This window comes from Oratosquilla oratoria, chromosome 33 (genome assembly GCF_046742065.1).
Source record: "Oratosquilla oratoria isolate Oo_2021 chromosome 33, ASM4674206v1, whole genome shotgun sequence".
NCBI classification, from domain to species: domain Eukaryota; kingdom Metazoa; phylum Arthropoda; class Malacostraca; order Stomatopoda; family Squillidae; genus Oratosquilla; species Oratosquilla oratoria.
The window spans coordinates 5,913,820-5,934,303 of NC_134809.1; the positions used below are offsets into that span (position 1 = coordinate 5,913,820).

General features: G+C 39.0%; 1 protein-coding gene across 2 annotated transcripts in view; it reads right to left on the minus strand.

Annotated features, from left to right (window-relative positions):
• LOC143017728 (sodium-independent sulfate anion transporter-like) overlaps positions 1-19,799 on the minus strand; it is a 39,950-nt gene extending 20,151 nt beyond the window's left edge. The window contains exons 1-2 of one of the 2 annotated variants that reach the window (XM_076172513.1): positions 19,577-19,799; positions 4,980-5,107 (exon numbers count right to left, since the gene is read on the minus strand). In XM_076172513.1, the coding sequence (XP_076028628.1) occupies positions 4,980-5,107; positions 19,577-19,712 (264 nt within the window). In that variant the 5' untranslated portion in view covers positions 19,713-19,799. Of the gene's footprint in view, positions 1-1,793; positions 1,941-4,979; positions 5,108-19,576 lie in introns of those variants that run through there. The other variant, XM_076172515.1, reaches the window with a different exon arrangement.
• Positions 19,800-20,484: the final 685 nt, after the last annotated feature.

Below are 20,484 nucleotides of genomic sequence, written 5' to 3' on the forward strand. Positions count from 1 at the left end.
CACCTAATTTTCATAGCACTTTTCATATCCCCAAGACATTTACTTGCTTCCCTTTCTCTAAATTTACTTCAACCCAACTACTTTGTTTCTTGTTACATGTGACCATAAATATTTAAAACTCTCCGTTTCTTCTAGCCTCTCCTTTTAAATTCATCTTCAATTTACTCCCAACTATTACCATCATACCTTTCATCACCTTTACTCTCAGTATCCCCCTCTCACGTACTCTTCCAAACTCTGCTCCTAACTGCTTTAATCCCTCCTCCAACTCAGCTACAAGTGGAATGTCATCTGCAAACAATAACTGGTTCACCTCTCACTTCCTCCCACTCTCACTTACCAGCTCCAAACACTTGACCATCACTCAAATAACTATGGGTGTCTATGGATGCTTACCATGTGGTTGTGACATGTGAAGTGTCCACAGACACTCATGGTTATTTGACAACACAACTTCATGTTGTGGATGGTGCATGGCAAGTAGTTGATATGTATGAAAAGAGCCTTATGTTTATCTTTTGCACAACCGTGGTACAGCCACACCACCTCAAACCATTCACTTTCTCCATTGTGTACTTTCATATAAGCTCTATTTATTACAAAAACTTTTGATTGCCCTTAGCAGACTTCCCCTTATCCCATAGATCCTATTCCATAAATCTGCATCACATTTCATAATGCTTTTCTGTCAACTCTGTCATATGCCTTCTCCAAATCCATAATCATAGCCATTATATTCAATATTATTATTATTATTATTACTATTATCCTGCTTGTGTAATCAAGAAAGAAATTATCTTTGTATAAAGTGGCACAGCTACTAATATAAGTGTAACTTACGCTCTAAGTGTAGTGTGTTAAACGTAGGGCTACACAACCCCGAAAATAGATACAGCTTAGTTAACACGCTTTTAGAGAAAACTGAGTGCGAGAGAGACTTGGGTGTTCTAGTGAGTCCGGACCTTAAAACCAGGAAACAGTGCATCAGCACCAGGAATAAAGCTAACAGAACATTAGGTTTCATTGCTAGGATGGTAAAGAACAGAAGTGCAGATGTAATTATTAAACTCTATCTAGCGATAGTTAGACCCATCCTTGACTATGCGGTACAGTTTTGGTCTCCATCCTACAGAATGGACATCAGTTCACTAGAATCAGTACAGAGAAGAATGACCAAAATGATACATGGACTCAGAAATTTGCCTTACAAAGAGAGGCTTAGGCACCTTAACTTACTCTCTGGGAAGACGCAGAGTGCGGGGTGATCTAATAGATGTGTTCAAGTGGATCAAGGGCTTTAACAAGGGTGATGCAAACAAGGTCATCATATTAAAACAACAGGGCAGGACTCGCAGAAATGGTTATAAACTGAACAAATTTAGATTTAAGAAGGAAATAGGCAAGAATTGGTTTACTAATAGGGTGGTCGACGAATGGAATAAACTTAGTAACCATGTAGTAAGCGCTGAAACTACAATTTGTTTTAAGAAACAATTAGACAGCTTTATGGATGGGGATGACAGGTGGTGATGGATACGGAGCTGCCTAGTGTAGGCCTTATGGTCTCTTGCAGTCTCCTTCATTCTTATGTTCTTGTAAATTCATAAGCACCAAAATATCATATAAATATAAAACAATGTGAATTAAAGGAAATAAAGGCGATAAAATAGAGATCCAATTCTTGATCTATCACTTGATGATAAGCTATGGCCAAGTAGCAGTTTTTTTTTTCTGTCAAACAGAAGGAATCTACAATTTGACCTTGAGACGCACCCAGTTGCCAGTTTACTTACTCGGTCTACGAAATTCTAACAGTTATCTCGTCGAGTTTGGCTCTGGTAATATGGATGCTTTTCCCACGCAGTCCTCACTACCTCGCCATGCGTGCTGTCGTCTCTTCCCACGGTATTGCGGAAAGACAAAATGGGAAATACCTCGTTTTGATTTCCCCCCTGAATATACTTTTAATACAATCGTAAATTAATTCTGCATATAAATGAAGATATGATATGTGTTAGTGATCTACTCTTAGTGAAGACTTGATAATATATTGTTAGTCATATATCTTATTATTTATTTGCTTTAGCTTATATCTGTGCCTCCCATCCTCGACGTCCCCCGAAAAAATATAATAAGCTTCATTCGTAAATAAAGATGTTTTTATATCACAGCTGAAACTTCAAAGTACGCAATACTGGAGCACACAGCGATGCGAGTTCAATTGACCGAAATTGCAAATTACATGAAAATAAGAGCGAACTGCTTAAGTGCTTCCCAGAATCCCGAGCACAACGCGGCGGTACCAATACCAGCAGTGTTTACTTAGGACCTGACGTCACTCAGTAGGTCACCTTGAAATTTCAACATGGAGTTGACCAGGATACATATTTACATTTGCATTCTGTAGTACACGTCCATAAAGTTTACGACACTTCAATAGGTACGAAGCCACAAGGGAGGATATAGTATATACACAATACGTGGACAATTCTAAGAAAACAGTGCCTGAAACTCGGCTTTAAACAAACTGGCGATCTTGTCAACGGCCCGCCGTTCTACCCAACATCTATATGGTAATAATATATAGACGTTAGCTCTACCAACCAAGCTATTGCGCGATGTCATGTCAGACATTTAAGGGTAATGCCATGTTCAGACTACTGTGCTACAGCGTACTGTCACGCGATGATAACTGGCCACTCCTGCACAACTATAGTCCATCGTGACCAGCACATTTACAACGTCCCTTGGGGGTATTGAGAAGCGTTCTGCTCCCAGATTTTTGACGGAGAGGAATATAGGAATGTGGACGAAGAATTTCATGAAAATCAAATACTCTAGCCTTAGCCTTTGTATATCGCATGCAAACTTACCACAGAACACCAATTGAGGAAGTTGATGAAGAGACAACATGTTGGATTATTTCACTTGACCTTTATTTTGTTTATTCTAATTACACTTCAATTCTGACCCAAGTAGTGAATGAGGGGGGTGGGAGTGGCAGATAAATGGGGTGAGAGAGGATGCATGCCTTGATGGCCACATCTTTCACAAGGGATATAAACGGAAACTTTAAGTCACTAGGTACCTTTGACAGGCACACTGAGGCATATACAAAGCTGGCAACAGACACAGTGAAACCGTAGATCTCTTATTAGAGATCCCGGCTCCTGTTTGAGGACCGAATGCCAGTCCTGTGGGTTGCACCCCGAGTGAAGGATACGGGATAGGATAAAGCTACGGTTGCAGTAGTTAACGGAATGTTTGGAGTCTAACCTTATGGCTGAGAGGCAGCAGTGTGCGTGTGTGTGTGTGTATGTATATATATATATATATATATATATATACATATATACAGTATATGCATATACATATGTATATATACACCAATCAATCAATCAATGAAATCAGCAATCCTGAGCCCACTGCTGAACAAAGGCCTCCTTCATGGCATTCCATGAATCACACGACCGTGGCATCCTCTGCCACGTTACTCCTGCAAACTATATGAGGATAATGAACACTTTCTTCCAAAACCGTGTAGGTCGTAAAGGGACGTGGAAAAGTCCAAATGGAACAACAAAGAACGAAATAGACTTCATATTAGGAGATGAGAGCAAAAGCGATAACAATGTTACGGTAATAAATAAAGTCAACATAGGTAGTGACCATAGAATGGTAAGTTGCACAGCTAAATTCCATTTCAGAGCCAAGAGAAATAAACTAGTATACAATATATATATATATATATATATATATATATATATATATATATATATATATACATATATATATACATATAACAAATAAACAAATAAATAAAAATAAATATATGAAAAGAAAAACAAACTACACATAGATTTACCACATGAAGAAAATGAGGAATCAGGGATTCAGTTTATTTTACGAGTGTTTTTTATTTTGCACTTTACCGAAGCCGCCTAAAAAATAAAGATCATACGAATAATTTCGTTAATTTCCTCGGGGCTAACACCAGTGTTTTAAGAAGACTTCAGAACATTAAATCTATCACATCCTGACCCATGTTCCTGCATTGGCGTTGAACTAAATCAAGGATTCTCAACCATTGTTTGTTTGTTTTTTTTGTATCACCTGCATACGTTCTGCTATTTTATTTTGTTTTTCTTAACTTTCAGGAAACAGATTCAACTGTATATAAAATCAGACATTCACTAAATCCTACAAAGTTTAAGGTTCTCAATACTCATTCCTACGATTAATAAAACAGGCTGGAGTCATGAATTGCAGTGATATTAATCGAGCTACGTTTATCAATTTGCTGAGAAGGCAGTCCCCTCCGTCCCGGCGGGAGGGTTTACCAACGGCTATGCAATATCATGGCGTGGCAGAGGGAGGTGGAGAGTATGGAGAGTATGCCACGAGATATCCAGTGCTTCTATTCGAAGATAATTATGAAGTCAAAGAGGTGGCAAAGAAGAGGTTTAATGAGGGGAGTCGAAAGGAGGGACAGTATAAATTAAAAGTGATTTTTTTTTTCATGGCGGGGTTATATTCAGTCATAAAATATTACTGCATGATTCTGATGTTTGGATACCTAAAGTCTCTAAAATATTCATGATATAAAACATGTGCTGTGAATAGCCCATACAGGGAGGTAGGAGGTATAGATTATTATATCTTGTTTTCAAACAGGTTCGAACCTTCGAGTTAGGCAAACAACACAGCCGAGAGCAGGGTAGCATAAATAGCTCAAACTACCGTATCGAAACATTTCACAGGCACGTTTCATAAAAGTGGCAGCACACTAGGCATTTATCGCTAGCATGCTACTCGCTTTAGCTAGCAAACTCTTGCGTATCTGTCACACAGGTAATGTTTTGCTGGTGATTTTTTTTTTAGCTAATGTTAGCGAAATCAAAAAAGTTTCGTTCTGGTTAGCAAGCAGACAACATTTAATTGTGGATGGGCACACGAGCTCAGAAATTTCTTAACCGTACCCTGGCATAAGTTGTGATTCTCTGTAGTAGGTGTGTGTCATCGTTGCCTCCCTCCTGGTTCTCCACATCACTACTAAGGCCGCTGTCGTCATCGTCGTCGTCTCTGGTGCGGTTGAAAGTGCCACGGCCTGCAACAACGAATACGTAGAACTGAACATACATGCGAGTACATAATCCAGAAGTAAAAGAATAACCAACTAACAATAATTAGTTATCTGATAAATTGGCGATGAGTAAAGATACCGAAAAACGAGTAAGAAATTAGTGGGTGAATATACATGAATAAATGCACAATCAACTTTTTTCTCTTCTTTTCTCCCAGATGCAACCACCACGCAGAAGACGCAGAACACCTCATTCTACACTGTCCCCAGAGAACAACACATCTCTTCCCAGGTGACGTATGGTCCCGCCCAGAGTCTGTTGCCAGTTTCCTGAAGGTCGCGGGTCTTGTGCAAGAAACCAGGAACAACGGATTGATTGATGAGAGGGAGGACGGGACTGACCTCTCCACAGTAGTCAGTGAAGGTGGAGACAATAACTATTATTATTGTTATCAATAATCATATAATCTATTAGTATTACTAATATTATAATTATATATAGTATTATCATCATTATTTTGCAAAACACCCTATGCAAGTGTCTGCCACCAATGGTCAACAGAAACAGAATCGAATTCTTTGTAACTATATAAAACCAGAAGCAATGTAGCAAGACAAAACACATCCACAGCAAGGCCGCTTCATTTAATCGGCGACAACCCCCCCACCCTCTCCGTTCCCTCATGCAGGAAAAGAGATGACGGGGAGATATTCCTTCGGGCTGTGTCAAAATATCATTCACACATACTCCCCCCTCCCAATTCCATCATCATTCATACACAACCATTCTCCACTCACCCCTATCCTCTCCCTTCCTTCTTCACCAGACATTCTCCTCCTTCCCAATACCCCTTCCATCCATCTCATCCTTGGTTATCCCCTCCACCTCTACCTTCTACGCCTTTTACTAATCTTTCTTCACCCACTCTTTCCATGTGTCCAAAACCATCCCAATACTATTTCATCAACCCTATCTCCCCCCGCTCTCCTCGTTTCTCACTCAATCCAGACTAGTAACCCCTACCATACTTCTCAGACATTTCATCTCAAACACATTAAACTCCTCTCTTATGTTCCATGTTTCTGCCCCATACAGAGGTGTCGGCACAATCATCACTTCATACAATCTCCTCTTAGCATCCATCCCTAAATGTCTATTCCTCATTACACTTTTTAATACCACAAGGCATTTACTTACTTCTCTCAATCTGTACTCTACCTCCACCTCTACTCCTCCCTTTCTCACCGCATTCGCACCCAAGTATCTAAAGCTATCCACTTCCTCCAGTCTCTCCCTTAATACTCGCTTCCAATTTGCTGATATCCTCTCTCCTTGTACATCTCATCACCTTTTACCCACATTTATCTTCAACTTCCTTCGCATACCCTCCCAGTCTCCTTCACTAACTTTAATCCCTCTTGTGATCCTCCGTGTGAGTGGTTTGAGGTAAAGGTGGGACTTTGTCAAGGATGTGTTGCCTTGGCTCTTCAAATTATACATGGATGGAGTGGTGCGAGCGGTAAACGCAAGGTTATTGGGCCGGGGATTAGAGATGGTTAAAGAAAATAGAGAAAAACGTGAAGAATTGTCATCCCAGAACGCCCACGTGAAGAATCGTAACCCCATGAGATCCCACGTAAAGAATCGTAACCCCAATACGCCGAATAGCAACAGAGGAGTAATTAGGTTAGGTTAGGTTGGATGAGGGTTATGCTTATTGTCATCAACTTGTACAACCGAAGAATCGTAAACCCAGGATGGCCCACATGAAGAATTGTCACTCTTGTCGAAGTCTGGGGTGACGATTCTTCATGTGATTCCTTTTTTTTTCTGACGACACTGCGCTTCTACATGATGATAAGGGTTGTAAAAGAATTCGGATTTTTTCCCAAACCTGTTCATGATTTGAGCAGTTGGCCAGTCATGGGACACTAGGAAAACAAGGACAACGAGGAAGTTGACTTCTAAGACGAAACTGGTCTAACCAGTCGAGGGGTGATAAACGGAAGGGGTTAAATGATAAAATCCAGTACGGATGTTGTATAAACAGGACACTTTGGTAGTATTTACCTAGTTGTATTATACGGGAAGGGAGCTATGCTCGTGATGACCCGTCTTTGTATCTCTCAGCATCAAGTTTCTTCTTAAAATCTTGAATAGTGTTTACACGCTGTTTTTTTTCCAATTTGTTCCAAGTATCTATCACTCTGTGTGGGAAGCTATTTTTTCAGATATTTTCTGTAATTATCTTGTTTTAGCTTTTTTTTCGTGTCCTCTTGCTTTTCCATTGTCCCATTTCAATAAGTCATTCTTATCTAAGATTTCCATTCCCTTCATAATTCTATAGCTAGTAAGTCTCCTCTTTCCCTTTGTTCCAAAGTTGGTAATTTTAATTTGGACAATCTTTGTTTATATGTCATTTTGGAAAGAGTTGGTGCCAGCTTTGTTGTTGTTCTTTGTATTCTAACTTTTTTATATTCTTTTTGGTACTGGGTGTCCATAGTGTTGCTGCGTACTCGAGTTTTGGTCTTATTAGTGTAGTTAATTTTTTGTTTTATAATTTTCTCGTCCAAATTAGCAAATGCCATTTTTATTGACCTCAATAAATCATAGGTTTCTCCGACTCTTTTATTAATATGCTTATCCAGTGTCATGTCTTTCCTGATCATCACTCCAAGGTCTTTTTCCGAGTTTACTTTTTTGACCTCTTCTTCTCGACATTCTGTTTTTACTTTTTCCAAATTTCATTATACTACACTTCTTGATATTGAATTTCACTTCCCACTTTTGAGTCCATTTCCAGATCTTGTCCAAGTCCTGTTGTAATGAGCTGCAATCCTCCTCCGTTTTTATTTAGTATCTTTGCGTCGTCTGCAATGAAATTCATATAATACTCTACTCCTTCGTGGGTGATATTGTGAGGGGGGAGAGTAGTTTTGTGCTACAGTCTTTTAGGCAAGAGTTCGGGTGTGCCTGACTATGTTTCTTGTAAACGGATGCAATTAAGTTTTACTGCATCATGTACAGCACTACATTTTTTGTTTCGATGCAATATAAGGATTGTTTCGAGTCGTGCCAAGTATTCTCGGTCTTACGTGAACGATTTGTTTGTCGCTGCAGTCGCAAAAGGCTCTTCCTACATCCTACCTTCGTTTGAATAACTAGAATATAACTTCGCTTGCAGAAATCTAGACTTCTCCTAGAATATTTAAACGGTATGTCTAATATTCGTATAGCTATCTAATAGTTCGTCTTTCAAGTCTATGTATGACGGAGAGATAATATGATATTTGGATATTTGAAAAATTGAATATTGTAACCTAAGTCGTTTTTACTCAAACGAACTTTCAACTGTCGGTGCTGGTGAAACCAGTGTAATAAGGAGTTTAGTATTTTGATGTGCCTTAGCCTCGTTTCACACGTATCGACTTTTCGCCGTGCGCTGTCCACGACACGACGTCGTGCTCTCTGATAATCATACGTGTCTATGGGCGCTTCCTCAAGTCATGACCAATGATCATATGTGAAAGCTTCCATAGACATAGTTATTTGAGAACACGACGTCGTGTCGTGGACGGCGCGCGGCGAAAAGTCGATACGTGTGAGACGAGCCTTAGGAAGAAGGATGCGTGGGGTTCGGAGCGACTCGTGCACTCGTTCATTCCCGTCAAGTCTGTTGGGGGCATTGGGAAGTCTAGGAGGCGTACATTAGGTCTGTTTTTGGTGTATGCAATTGGTACTGGGGTAGGAAACATTTTAGCTCGGGATGGTTTAAGCTTTTTGTTGTGGAAAGTTTACTTGGGCGGTGTATCCCAATGCGTCTTCTATAGTTTCTCTTGGTGGAAGGTTTGTAGATGTTTGTTGGTGTGGGTGAAGGGAGGTGATGAATGGGTTTGTAGGTGAGGGTTTTTGTGGACTTTTTGCACTTCAGATGGAGAAATGGTGACGGGCTGATTTTGGGGTACTAGTCACACAGGCGAAGAGCGCGTAGGTGTTGTTTTATCACGTGAGTGGCCTCTTATGGTTCGGATATGTGTATGGGAGGGGGGTCGTCTGATGGGCTGCTGTACCTTCTGGTCTGATCATCCTCGTGGCGATTATTACCCTCTGTGAAGAAGCTGGGCAATTGCTCCGGAGTATCATTTAGGTCAAATGTTGAAGGTGACGAAAGATCATGGTAATGAGATAAAAAGACGCATTACAATTGGTTGGAAAATGTTTGGTAAGTATAGTAAAATCCTGAGAGGCTCTCTACCTTTATGTTTGAAACGTAAAGTTTACAACCAATGCATTCTACCAGCAATAATCTACGGATGTGAGACTTGGAAGCTGACGAGGGCGATGGAAACAAAGCTAAGGACTGCACAGAGGAGAATGGAGAGATCAATGATGGGAATAACACTGAGAGACCGAAAGAGAGCAAGTTGGGTGAGAGAACAGACTAGAGTGAAATATATTGTGGAAGCAGTAAAAGAGAGGAAGTGGAATTGGGCAGGTAAGTTGGTGCGAACGACTGATGAGCGATGGAGCAAGTGTGTTACTGAATGGACGCCGCGAGATAGGAAGCGTGGAAGAGGGAGACCAGACAGAAGGTGGAGAGACGAGATCGAGAGGTTTGCGGGAGTGACGTGGCAGAGGGTGGCACTGTCGTGTGAATCATTGAATGCTATGAAGGAGGCCTTTGTTCAGCAGTGGACTCAGGATGGCTGATTTGATTTGATTTGATACCATTGTAGAAATAGGGAAGTGGAGGTAAGGGGAGGCTCTTCGGTCAGGTCATTCGGCAGCGTTGAGGGTCGGGCACGCAACAGGCTTTGGCTTGAGAGGTCTGTTGCTTCCCCCCCCCCCCCCTTGTTGCTTGGCTTTTACCATTCATTCCGCGTTTTGGTGAACTTGTTGGCCAGGTTCCCTGTCAGGCAAGGTTTGGGGGAGGATATATTCACTTGGGATGAGCGGATCGCATCCTGAATTGGACTGCTCAGTCGTGTTACTTCCTGCCTCTACCACAGGGCGACCACTGGGTCTACACCAACCGACATGTGGATTGTGTCCAAAGGCCTCCACTATCACTCGCCATTGTTGGAGGACTTATGATGGTGAGTTGGTAGGATGGAATTGAAGAAACTTTGACGGTGATTGACTATTTTGTCAGTCTCAGTAACTGCCTCAGTGTCAACGTTATCTCTTGGATGAGAACTAACCTTGGACCACTTGGAAGTGGCGAAGCAGTAGTTGTTCCTTCCCCGTTCTGTTTTCGAATCCTGTTGTGTACGTGCATGCTAAGGGTATTGTACGATTACATGCATTGTACTTCCGAGTAGATTGGGAAATACACGCTTTCCCCTTTTGTATGTAAATACTACGAAATTTATTTATATTAATTTATCAAAATCTATGTATTAATTGCTCTTCCATGTGTTGGCGTGCGTGGCGTGGTTGGATGGAAAGGCGTTTGTGTTTTTCTTCTTTAATTTCTGATCCTGTTCTCTCGGTTGGTTTCCATCTAAAACTTGACTCAGTCTATTTGTAAGGATCTTGGAGAATACTTTATATACGTTTGATAGCAAGCTAATCGGTCGATAGTTACTAAGGTCCTTCTGGTCTCCTTTTTTATGAAGTAAAATCACTATAGCATTGCACCACGCATCCGGAACGCTTTCTTGACGTAAGCACTGGGTGTACAACTGAACTAAATATGAGCTAATTTACCTGGCAGCCCAGAAGAAAACTCTGGAGGTTGCCACATTTCCCTGGCTAAAGGTTACAGAAAGCAAAAGGGAGCTTTCCCCACGAAGGGGTGCCCAATAAGAAACATGGTAGAAAGGTGGCACTCCTGAGGGTTGCCAAAAAGGGGTATCGATGTGAAGACTGTTGTCTAACGGCGCATGAGGGTCGTGCATGTTTAACCGCCAACCCAAAGTGGCGTCAGTTTCTATTACGCCTTCGAAGTGTACGCACGCTTATGTTGTAATGGTTTACATTATAAAATTAATACATTATTTTCCATTGTAATATACTTTTATTAACCACCCTCGTCCGATCCTTCTTCGATATTCTGGCCCCTTCTTAGGAAGGTGAGATGGAGAGGGCAGCAAAAATTCGGAATGGAATTCCCAGCAGGTAGGGGAAATCACAACCACAAGGTGGTTCGTGGATGTCTTGCGGAACGAGTTCGTAGCAAGGGCATACTACATTCTCCTACTTCGAAAAGTCCTAAGAAAACGCTTTCTTAGTCCTCTTTGACAAGTTCGTGACAGCAAACCGAAAACAGTAGTAGTAGTAACAATAGTAATAGGGAACTTCTGCATTAGGCTTTTTTAAAATTAAATATTAAAGTTCCACGAGGATGGAGGGGGAAAGTAATAAATGTCAGTACCAAAGACAGAATATTAGCAACAGTAGCAGTAGTAGTAATAACAACAGCACTAGTAATTGTAAAAGTAACAAGTAGTAGAAGTAATCTTTGTAGTAACATTGGTAATTGTAATACTAGTAACAGCAGTAGAAGTAGCAGTACCACCACTAGTAGTAGTAACACCGGTGGTGGTAGTAATAATAACATACACTACTTCACCTGCTTTTACTACTGCCAAGATATGACCAAGAACTACGATTACATTTTATACTATAATAGTATGGCACTTTTATGAAGATAAACCTTTGTTGTTTTTTTCTATCAGTTCCTACTGTCGTTTGGGGAACATTTGATAGCATACGTTATCAGATGCACTTCGGTTCATGTTGAAATTCAAGATTAGATAACGAGCTGTGTTACTTCCAATTAAACAAATTTGTAAAATATTCTAGGTAATAGAGAAGCCAAAAAAAGGGTGACTTTAAAAAATACATGTCTCGTCTGATTTTGTTGTACTGATCAACTTTATACATTTTTAAGAAAATTGAATGAAAATTAAAGTGTGTCAGCCTAAAAACGTTTTTTTTTTTTGGGGGGGGGGACGGGGCCAAAAGTGCTGAGTCATGTCTAAACAAACAAACTTTCATAACTTTTGAATGGCAAAGCCTATTCAGTTCATTTTGTGTCTACTCATGGGTTTTCTAGGATATGGAATATATACAAAACAACGAAAGTGCATTAAATCCTCACTGACATGCTTATTTTCATAAATCTAATAAAAAATCTGTTCTTAGGGGTTGAGTTAAAAGTCGGGCAGTCGTCATCTATGATGCCATAGTCGCCTTTTTAAAAATCATGCTAATTTCATTCTGATTTTTCAATGCTTATTAAGTTAGAAACATCAATTTCAATTAAGATTTAAACACCATAATTTGATACACGCATTCACGCACACAAAAATCGTTAGCGGTTTGAACATCAAGCTAAGCCTTTTTCAAGTGTGCAATGCATCTATACATGAATGCATTATCTGTTAACATTACCATACTAATTTGAAACTCAAATAATCCTTGCAATTCAGTAAAATGACTGAAGCAGGTCCTCAGTTGTATGGTAATTGTATAGTAGGAAATTCATGATTCGATTGGCGAGATCCCAAGATCCAATCATATTGCATGGCATGATCAGATCACTGCACACGGTTTGAATATCTGATCGTAGTGGATACTTCCAACGGATTCTATTAACATCACAGCATTGTAAATGCTCAATTGTGTATGCATAACCATCATTATTGTCATTAAGGCAAATTCCAAGTTACCACTGTTTAACATTATTCCCATCCCTGTGACAACACATGGCTCATTGACAGTAACTTCTGCTTTACGTGTAATCTGTTCAGTTAGTATGGTAGTTTGTGTAGAAATGACCTGTTGTTCAGCTTCAGATCTTTAGTTGAAACCTGACAACTTGTAGAGATTCGGACAAGCTTGAAAATATCGCTGCGACAGGTGTTTCCTACTGGAAACTTCAGTTGTGAGATTACGTTTGAGGGTTTTTATCATCAACTGTCTCATGCATACCTCTTCCCAATAATCAGCGGTACCATTTTGTGGGAATTTTCCACAAAATTGTGGGAGAAATTTGAAGAATTCTATGTTGCAATGAACTTATTTGTGTATATAACAATTTCTTCTTTTTGTGGGAACATGTGGAATCCAGATTTCCTTGTGGGAATTTTGTGGAAAAAATATCACTTATTTGTGGGATCTGGCATAGATCACAGTGGCAACACTGCTTGCACTTATGAAAAAGCAGGTGAAATTGCCCTTCAAAAAAAAAAAAAAAATTGCCCTTCAGATTTCAAAGCAGCATCACATGCTTGTTCCAATTGCTTTGTATACACAACTGATAATTCACAATGCTGTGACGCTAATGGAACACATTGGAAGTATCCACTGCGATCAGACCGTGTACAGTGATTAGATACCCTGCGACATAATTGGATCTTGGGAACTCGCCAAACGAATCATGACATTTGTACTAGACAATTACCATGCAGTTGAAGCCTTTTTTAGTCATTTTACTGAATTTCATGGGTTATCTAAGTTTCAAGTTAGAGTGATAATGTTAACAGCTCATAACGTATTCATGTTATACACTGTACACTCTGTTGAAAAATACTCAGCTTGATGATAAGCCGCTAAGGGTTAATGCGAGAGTGCGAATGCGTGTATCAAATTATGGTTTTTAAATCTTGATTGAAATTGAGGTCTAATCTAACAGGCATTACAGTCAGAATAAGATTAAAAAATTTAAAAAGGCGACTATGACATCATTGATGACGACTTTGCCGACTTTCATCCCAATCCCCCCAGAAAATATTAATTTTTTTTTATGAAAATAAGTATGTTAATGAGGATTTAATGCACTTTGGGTGATTTGAATGTATTGTATGTCCTAGAAATCCTTTATACAGACACAAAAATCACCTGAATAAGCCTTACCATTCAAAAGTTATGAAAATTTATCAAGGACTATTATAAATAGTAGTCCTTGAAATTTATATATTTGTCCAGGCATGACAACACTTAGGCCCGCCCCCTTAAGAATCGTTTTTTCGGCCGGCAGTCTCAATTTTCATACAATTTTCTTAACAATAATAATAAATAAAAATAAAATTGATCAGTACAACAGTTTCAAACGAGATATGTAAAACTTTTTTGAAATATCACCAATTTATAGGCTACATCTTCTTACATTTTAAATCGAATACCAAGAGCTAAGGATGCTCAATACCATGATATCCAGTATGTGAAAAGACGAGAAGGTGTTCTCGCTCGGAGGCACTTGGTAAGAATAAAGCAGTCTGTGTTCTGTGCTCAAACAACCTAGGTCGTTGTAACATGTAGATCGAAACCAGTACACCTCACGGGCACCCGTGTATTCTCCAGGGAAGTGCATCCACAACCCTTCTTCAACTGAATACACTGGCGACCATGATGATAATGCTTGATGATTATGACGATGGTGACGAAGATGATATTAATGATGATGGTGATAGTAATGAAGATGATGAAGGTGGTGGTGATGATAGTGATAGTAATTATGTTGGTGGTGGTGATAGTAATGATTATATGATGACGGTTATCTTTTTCCCGCGCTCTGCGAACGTCGACTACCAACACTTGTTTACTAGTAAGAAGGGCGACTTCCTAAGCGTACCCGTGTTCTTTTCTTTTTGTCTGTATTATCGTCACCAAGCTGAAGGACCACCTGCATCGACAAGAAACTCGAACTCCATCTGCCAAAGACAAACTCAACCGCGAGTCATAAGACACTCGCGTGTTCATGGAAACACCCAAACACAATCGCCAATGTTATATGCACACATATTCCTTACATACACACATTGCCAACGTTTGCAATATATTTTTTGAGCCGCAAATTGATTAGCCGATATTTACTTCTTAAGTTCACACACACGTTTTGCTGTTGTTACGGTTAGCGACATGAACTACACTCGAAGAGTTCGAGCCGCTCTTTCTGAGCGAAAATCTTTCACCGATACTACAAGCCGTTACTTTTCTCCTGCGTAGATGGGATGAATGTTTGTAAAAGAGCAAGATGTTACTCATTAATGTGACTGTGACATTATGAGCTATGAGCTCGTTTCTGGGAGAATAATTGTTGACAATCATGAATCCATTACGTGAGCATTTTAATATTCGTTTAATGGGAAGGTATGTGAGAGAAAAAAATCATATTTTCTTCAACTGGCATTAGATGTTTGAAAAAGTACTTAAAAAATTATAGATGTGGGAACATACAGGAAATTTGCTTCAAGATTAGACTTTTTGAAGGACCAAAAAGCAGGTTAACGGATTATTCTCTTTTTCCTTCATTTTGTTTTTATAACAAGAAATATACTTATATACATGTGTAAAATAAGTGCAGTAATGGGAGAATGTTAAGCGAATGCAAGAAAAAATGCTGGTTCCTTATACCCTTTCAATGGCTCCTACTTTCTGAACTACATTTGTAAAGCAATGTCAACCACATTCTAGTAAACTAGGAGACTACCTACACATATATACATATAACTTGACGAAAAGTAATGTTTCAATGAATTGGTCATTTCAAAGAGGACTACATTGAGAAAATGGATACACTGTTGAGTGATGAAAAAACTCTAACAATCATTGAGTCCCCTTCTCTGCCGTAAATCTATTGTCTCATTAAAACCCATAAAATAGACAAAACAGAATCAGATCAACCATTTTTTATTGGGCCTTGTTCATGTAAATTCTCAAACTGGCTCCCATCTTTATAAGTTCTCTTCATGAAACCATTTCCAATCCCATATTCACAATAATGATGATATTATTGAGAAGATGAATGTTTATAACATTGTTTTGGACTTCAGGCTTATAAGTTTTTATATCACATATCTCCTTATTCATGTCCTGGTAACTTGGTGGTATTTCTTGAAGAATATAAGTAACACAGCTTGCCACTCCACATTCACACTATCATAAATTTGATCAAGTTGTGTGAAGTAGGTTTCAGGTTGTTAGATAAGGAATTTTACAACCAAAAACTTGGAATGGTTATGGGGAACCCTTTATCTCCAGAATTAAGCTTTTTTTTTTTTTTTTTTTTTTTTTTTTTTTTTTTTTTTTTTTTTTTTTTTTTTTTTTTTTTTTTTTTTTTTTTTTTTTTTTTTTTTTTTGCCTGGCATTCTTCCAAAGAATGCTTTCTGGCATAAATATGTAGATGGCATCATACATTTGGCCTGATAACCTAACCTTTTTTTAATTACTTGATTGAATTTTAATAGTTTAGTACCTTTCATAAAATTCACTCCTTGCACATTTTGTTTTTCTCACCTTGTTCCTCTACCTGAAAATGTCTTTATGGATGAAAATATCTGATCTTCATTTTCTTTGTTCTTGCAAATACAGTATATTCAATCCAGTGCTCAGTGTGATTTATTTTTGCACACACACAAACCATCTTGCTGATGTGATGGTACTGTACTTGACCATTAATTCAATAACCTGATTTGGGTCCCTGCCCTGGGCTGAAGAGCATCACAACAGTGTAAGCCAGTATCCCCAGCTCTTGTGGGCAAGGAGTTGGGAGTGTGTGTGAGGTTACATTACCCACAGAATGGACCATACATGAGCTGTGGCCTCTTATTTGGGGCTGGGGGTGGACCAGGGCCTATGAGAGAGAGAGAGAGGGGGGGGGGGGTCCAGCTGAAACTTTTGTTCTAGGGCTCAATATCTAAGAAGGGCCCTACGGCAACCATGCAACATCCATCACCCCAACAAGCACTTTCTACTATCACTAACCTGACACACACTTGCATTCACATACACAAACATCACTATACTCATCACACCACACTTATCTTTATTAGTATTTATTTATAAATATTGTAATTTATTGTAACCAGGGCCTATGAGAGCAGGGGATTCACCTGGTATTTTGTTCCAGGACCTGAGCTAAAAAGGGCCCCAAAGCAACTATACAACATCCATCCCCCTTGAGAACAAGCACTTCCTACTACCCCAGTCTGACGTACATTTGCATTCACATACACAAAGATCACTATACTTATCACCACCACACTTACTTATTCTCATTGTACTTATCATTAATTACTGTAGATTTACTGGATATCAAATCTTCAATTTTGAGAAAAATATTTGCCTGCTTCAGAGTGACATAGGGGTCTTGTGTATCCACACTTATCCATATGTAACCCTCATACAATATATAAACCCTTATTACACAATAGATTAGTCATATGCACATTATGCATGACCAAGGATGTTTATGTGAATGTTGAACACCCATTTTTGTCGACACCAACAAAACACCATGCTTACAGTGCTGCCTTGCAAAATTTCTCTTGGAGGCCCAGGAAGTAACAGCTGTCAATCCCAAGATGAACATGTGATTTAAGACCGTGTTGAATTGCAAACACACAATGATAATTAGAGTACAACAGAATCCCATGAGCATGACCCCTTTTCAATACACTACAATTAGGTAAATACGCACACCACACTCACAAATCTCACAACACAATTCTACTTACATGATAATTATAATTGAACTTTTTTTGTGGGTACCTTCCCTATGATTACTACACATCATATAGTATATTCATTCTGAAAAAAACCCTCCCATTTTCATGCATTCTACCTGGGAATTACATACAATAACATGCACCTTCATAGGCCTTGCTTAGATTTGAGTGATTTACTACATTTTCATAATTAACATACTGTATGGTTAGTAGCTACAGGATGATGTCAATAAAAGAACTTCTCATTTAAGTGGAACGTGCACTGATGGATTTGTGGGCACTCCTAGACTACTGATCCTGTCCAACAACCCAATTTTCTCTCCCATCCTTCCCAAGCTGAAAATAGTGAAAAATATTACCAACATCTATTCTATCACCAAAAGTTCAAATTACCATAGTCAGAATATACAATATGGTGGTGGTAAATGATTTTGGCATGTTTAACACTGGTAAGGATACTTTTGGGGCTTTTATGAATTTGAAGAAGGCTTAAGAAGTGTAAACAGGAGGACACTGTGGGAGGTATTGCAGATATATGGAATTGGGGGGAAAGCTGCTAAGGAGAGTAAAAAGTTTTTTCATGAGTAGTAGAGCTTGTGTTAGGATTGAAAATGGTAAAAAGGAGTGATTTGATGTGGTGGGGCTGTGTTGTGTTATGTCACCATGGCAGTTCAATGTGTACATGGATGGGGTGATATGGGAGGTAAATGCAATGGTGATGGACAGGTAATTGGAGATGGTTAGAGATAGTGGAGGGAAGTGGGAGGTGAGCCAGTTGTTCTTTGCCAATGATAATTAACTTGTGGTAGGGTCAGAGGAGGGTATAAGCTTGTTAATGACATTTAGGAAGGTATGTGATAGGAGGAAGTTGAAAGCAACTTATGTGGTAAAATCAAGGTTATGAGATGGACTAGGGGAGAGGGTGACAGCAAGTTGGAAGTAAGTCTTGGAGGACAGGTGAGAAAGTGGATATTTTTAAGTATTTAGGGTTACATGTAACACAAAATAGAGGATTGGGGCTTGTGGTAAGCTGTCTTCGGGGAATGAAAAATGTTATAACACATCTAGGAATTGATGCAAAGAGAATCTTATATGAAGGGGTGGCTGAGCCTACAATACTAAAAGGAACAGAGACTTGTAATTGAAGAGCCAGAAATTAGTAGAGCTGGACACGTTACCGCCAGACAACGTGTTACCAAAAATATGGTGTGCAATTCTGCCAATGCACATTATATATATATATATATATATATAACGCATATATGTATACACATATATATATTTTTTGTTAATGCACAACCTGTCTAATGGTAACACACTACCTGTCTGGCAGTAATGCAACCAGCTCTGAAATGAGGCCTTTCAGTACATACAAATATGGTGGAGATTATGAAGATAAATAGATTGATATATGAGGAGAGTGGGGGTAGATAGGAACTGGTAGATATGGCTGATGAAAGATATTATTGGTATGATTTGGGCACAAGGAAAAAATGAATGAAGAAAGATTATCAAAAAATGTGTGGAAGGCAGAGGGGATGACTGAAAGTGAGGCAGATGGATGGGGTAAAGGGGCTTTGAGCAAAAGTTCAAGAGGGTAATGTTTATTAAGTACAGAAGGAATAAGGCTGGGGAAAAGTGCGAGTGGAGAATGGCGAGTTATAGACAATCTGATGCAGCTGAAGGAATTTCCCCTCGTCTCCTCTACCTTTCACATGCTGTGAATGTGCTCTGTCTTGCTGCTTTGTTTCCAATTCAGGCAGTGGGCAAGTGACAGGGTATGTCCCTTCATCCACGAAGAGCTATAATCCCTATATTGAGAGGGAAACAAATGGGCGTGAATGGGGGTAAAATGGATGGGTAGGGGTGGGTGTATGCCTTGGCTGGGTACATCTCTTAAACGGAGAAAAGGCTCTTAGTATATGTGCGAAGTAGTATTAACACGGGAAGAGTAGGAGAAAATAAGTGTTGCCAAGTACGACCACTATATTCCCGTAATACCAGTTACATATGTTTTTCTGTTGGCTTATTCATTACCTTCCGTATTTTCTTCAACCACTCTACTAGGTAACCGCTGCTTTAGCGCCTCTGGATGTATAGTTTCCTTTACTGTACGAAGTACTACAACCCCAGATGTCTCCTGCTCATGTAAAGAAACACGGTCGTCCGCCATCCAGTGAATAATTTGCCACAGACACAACACTGTACCACCGCAAGCAATGCGTACGACCTACTGTTGAGAAAAAGTGGTCTCACATGTTGTACTGATAAATGATAGGCCATGTAAAATTTGGGTATAGTCATCCACTTCATACGTTTGTTTCCCACGGTGGATATGTTCGATTTTTCTAATACAAGATTGCATCAATTTGCTATCTGCAAAAACATAGGTTGTTTTGGTATAAGTTAATTAGAAACATATTCAGCATTATTATGATATTAGAAGTATAGAATTTGTATTTGATATGGAAATTTATTTATAAACAAGCATCTTAAAGACGCTTAATTCATGATATGATCGTAAACGGACGATTGGATGAAGGTTATTACTAAGACTGGAAAGCTGGTCACTGGGCAAAGTAAACAAACACACATCTACTTTCGTTCATCCGATAGATAACACTAGTGTATCACCGTCAACGTTTCGTTCTAGCAATTAGAAAAATGTGATTTTCTATTACCCATCTTAATCAATACACTTTAAACTCAAGTGTATATATTTCATTGTCCGTATAACAACGCTGTTTACAATGTTAAAGAAGAAGCAAAACAAAATATAAATTCATAATCATGTTCAAAACCTATCTTCACTGATACCCATATGATCATTATTCTATATAATGTAGCAAATAATATAAATTTTGTTTAACAAGATCACCCATGATATATAAAAATATCATGTCCACATGATGAGGAAAAATAAAAAAATGTACACACTGTACAAT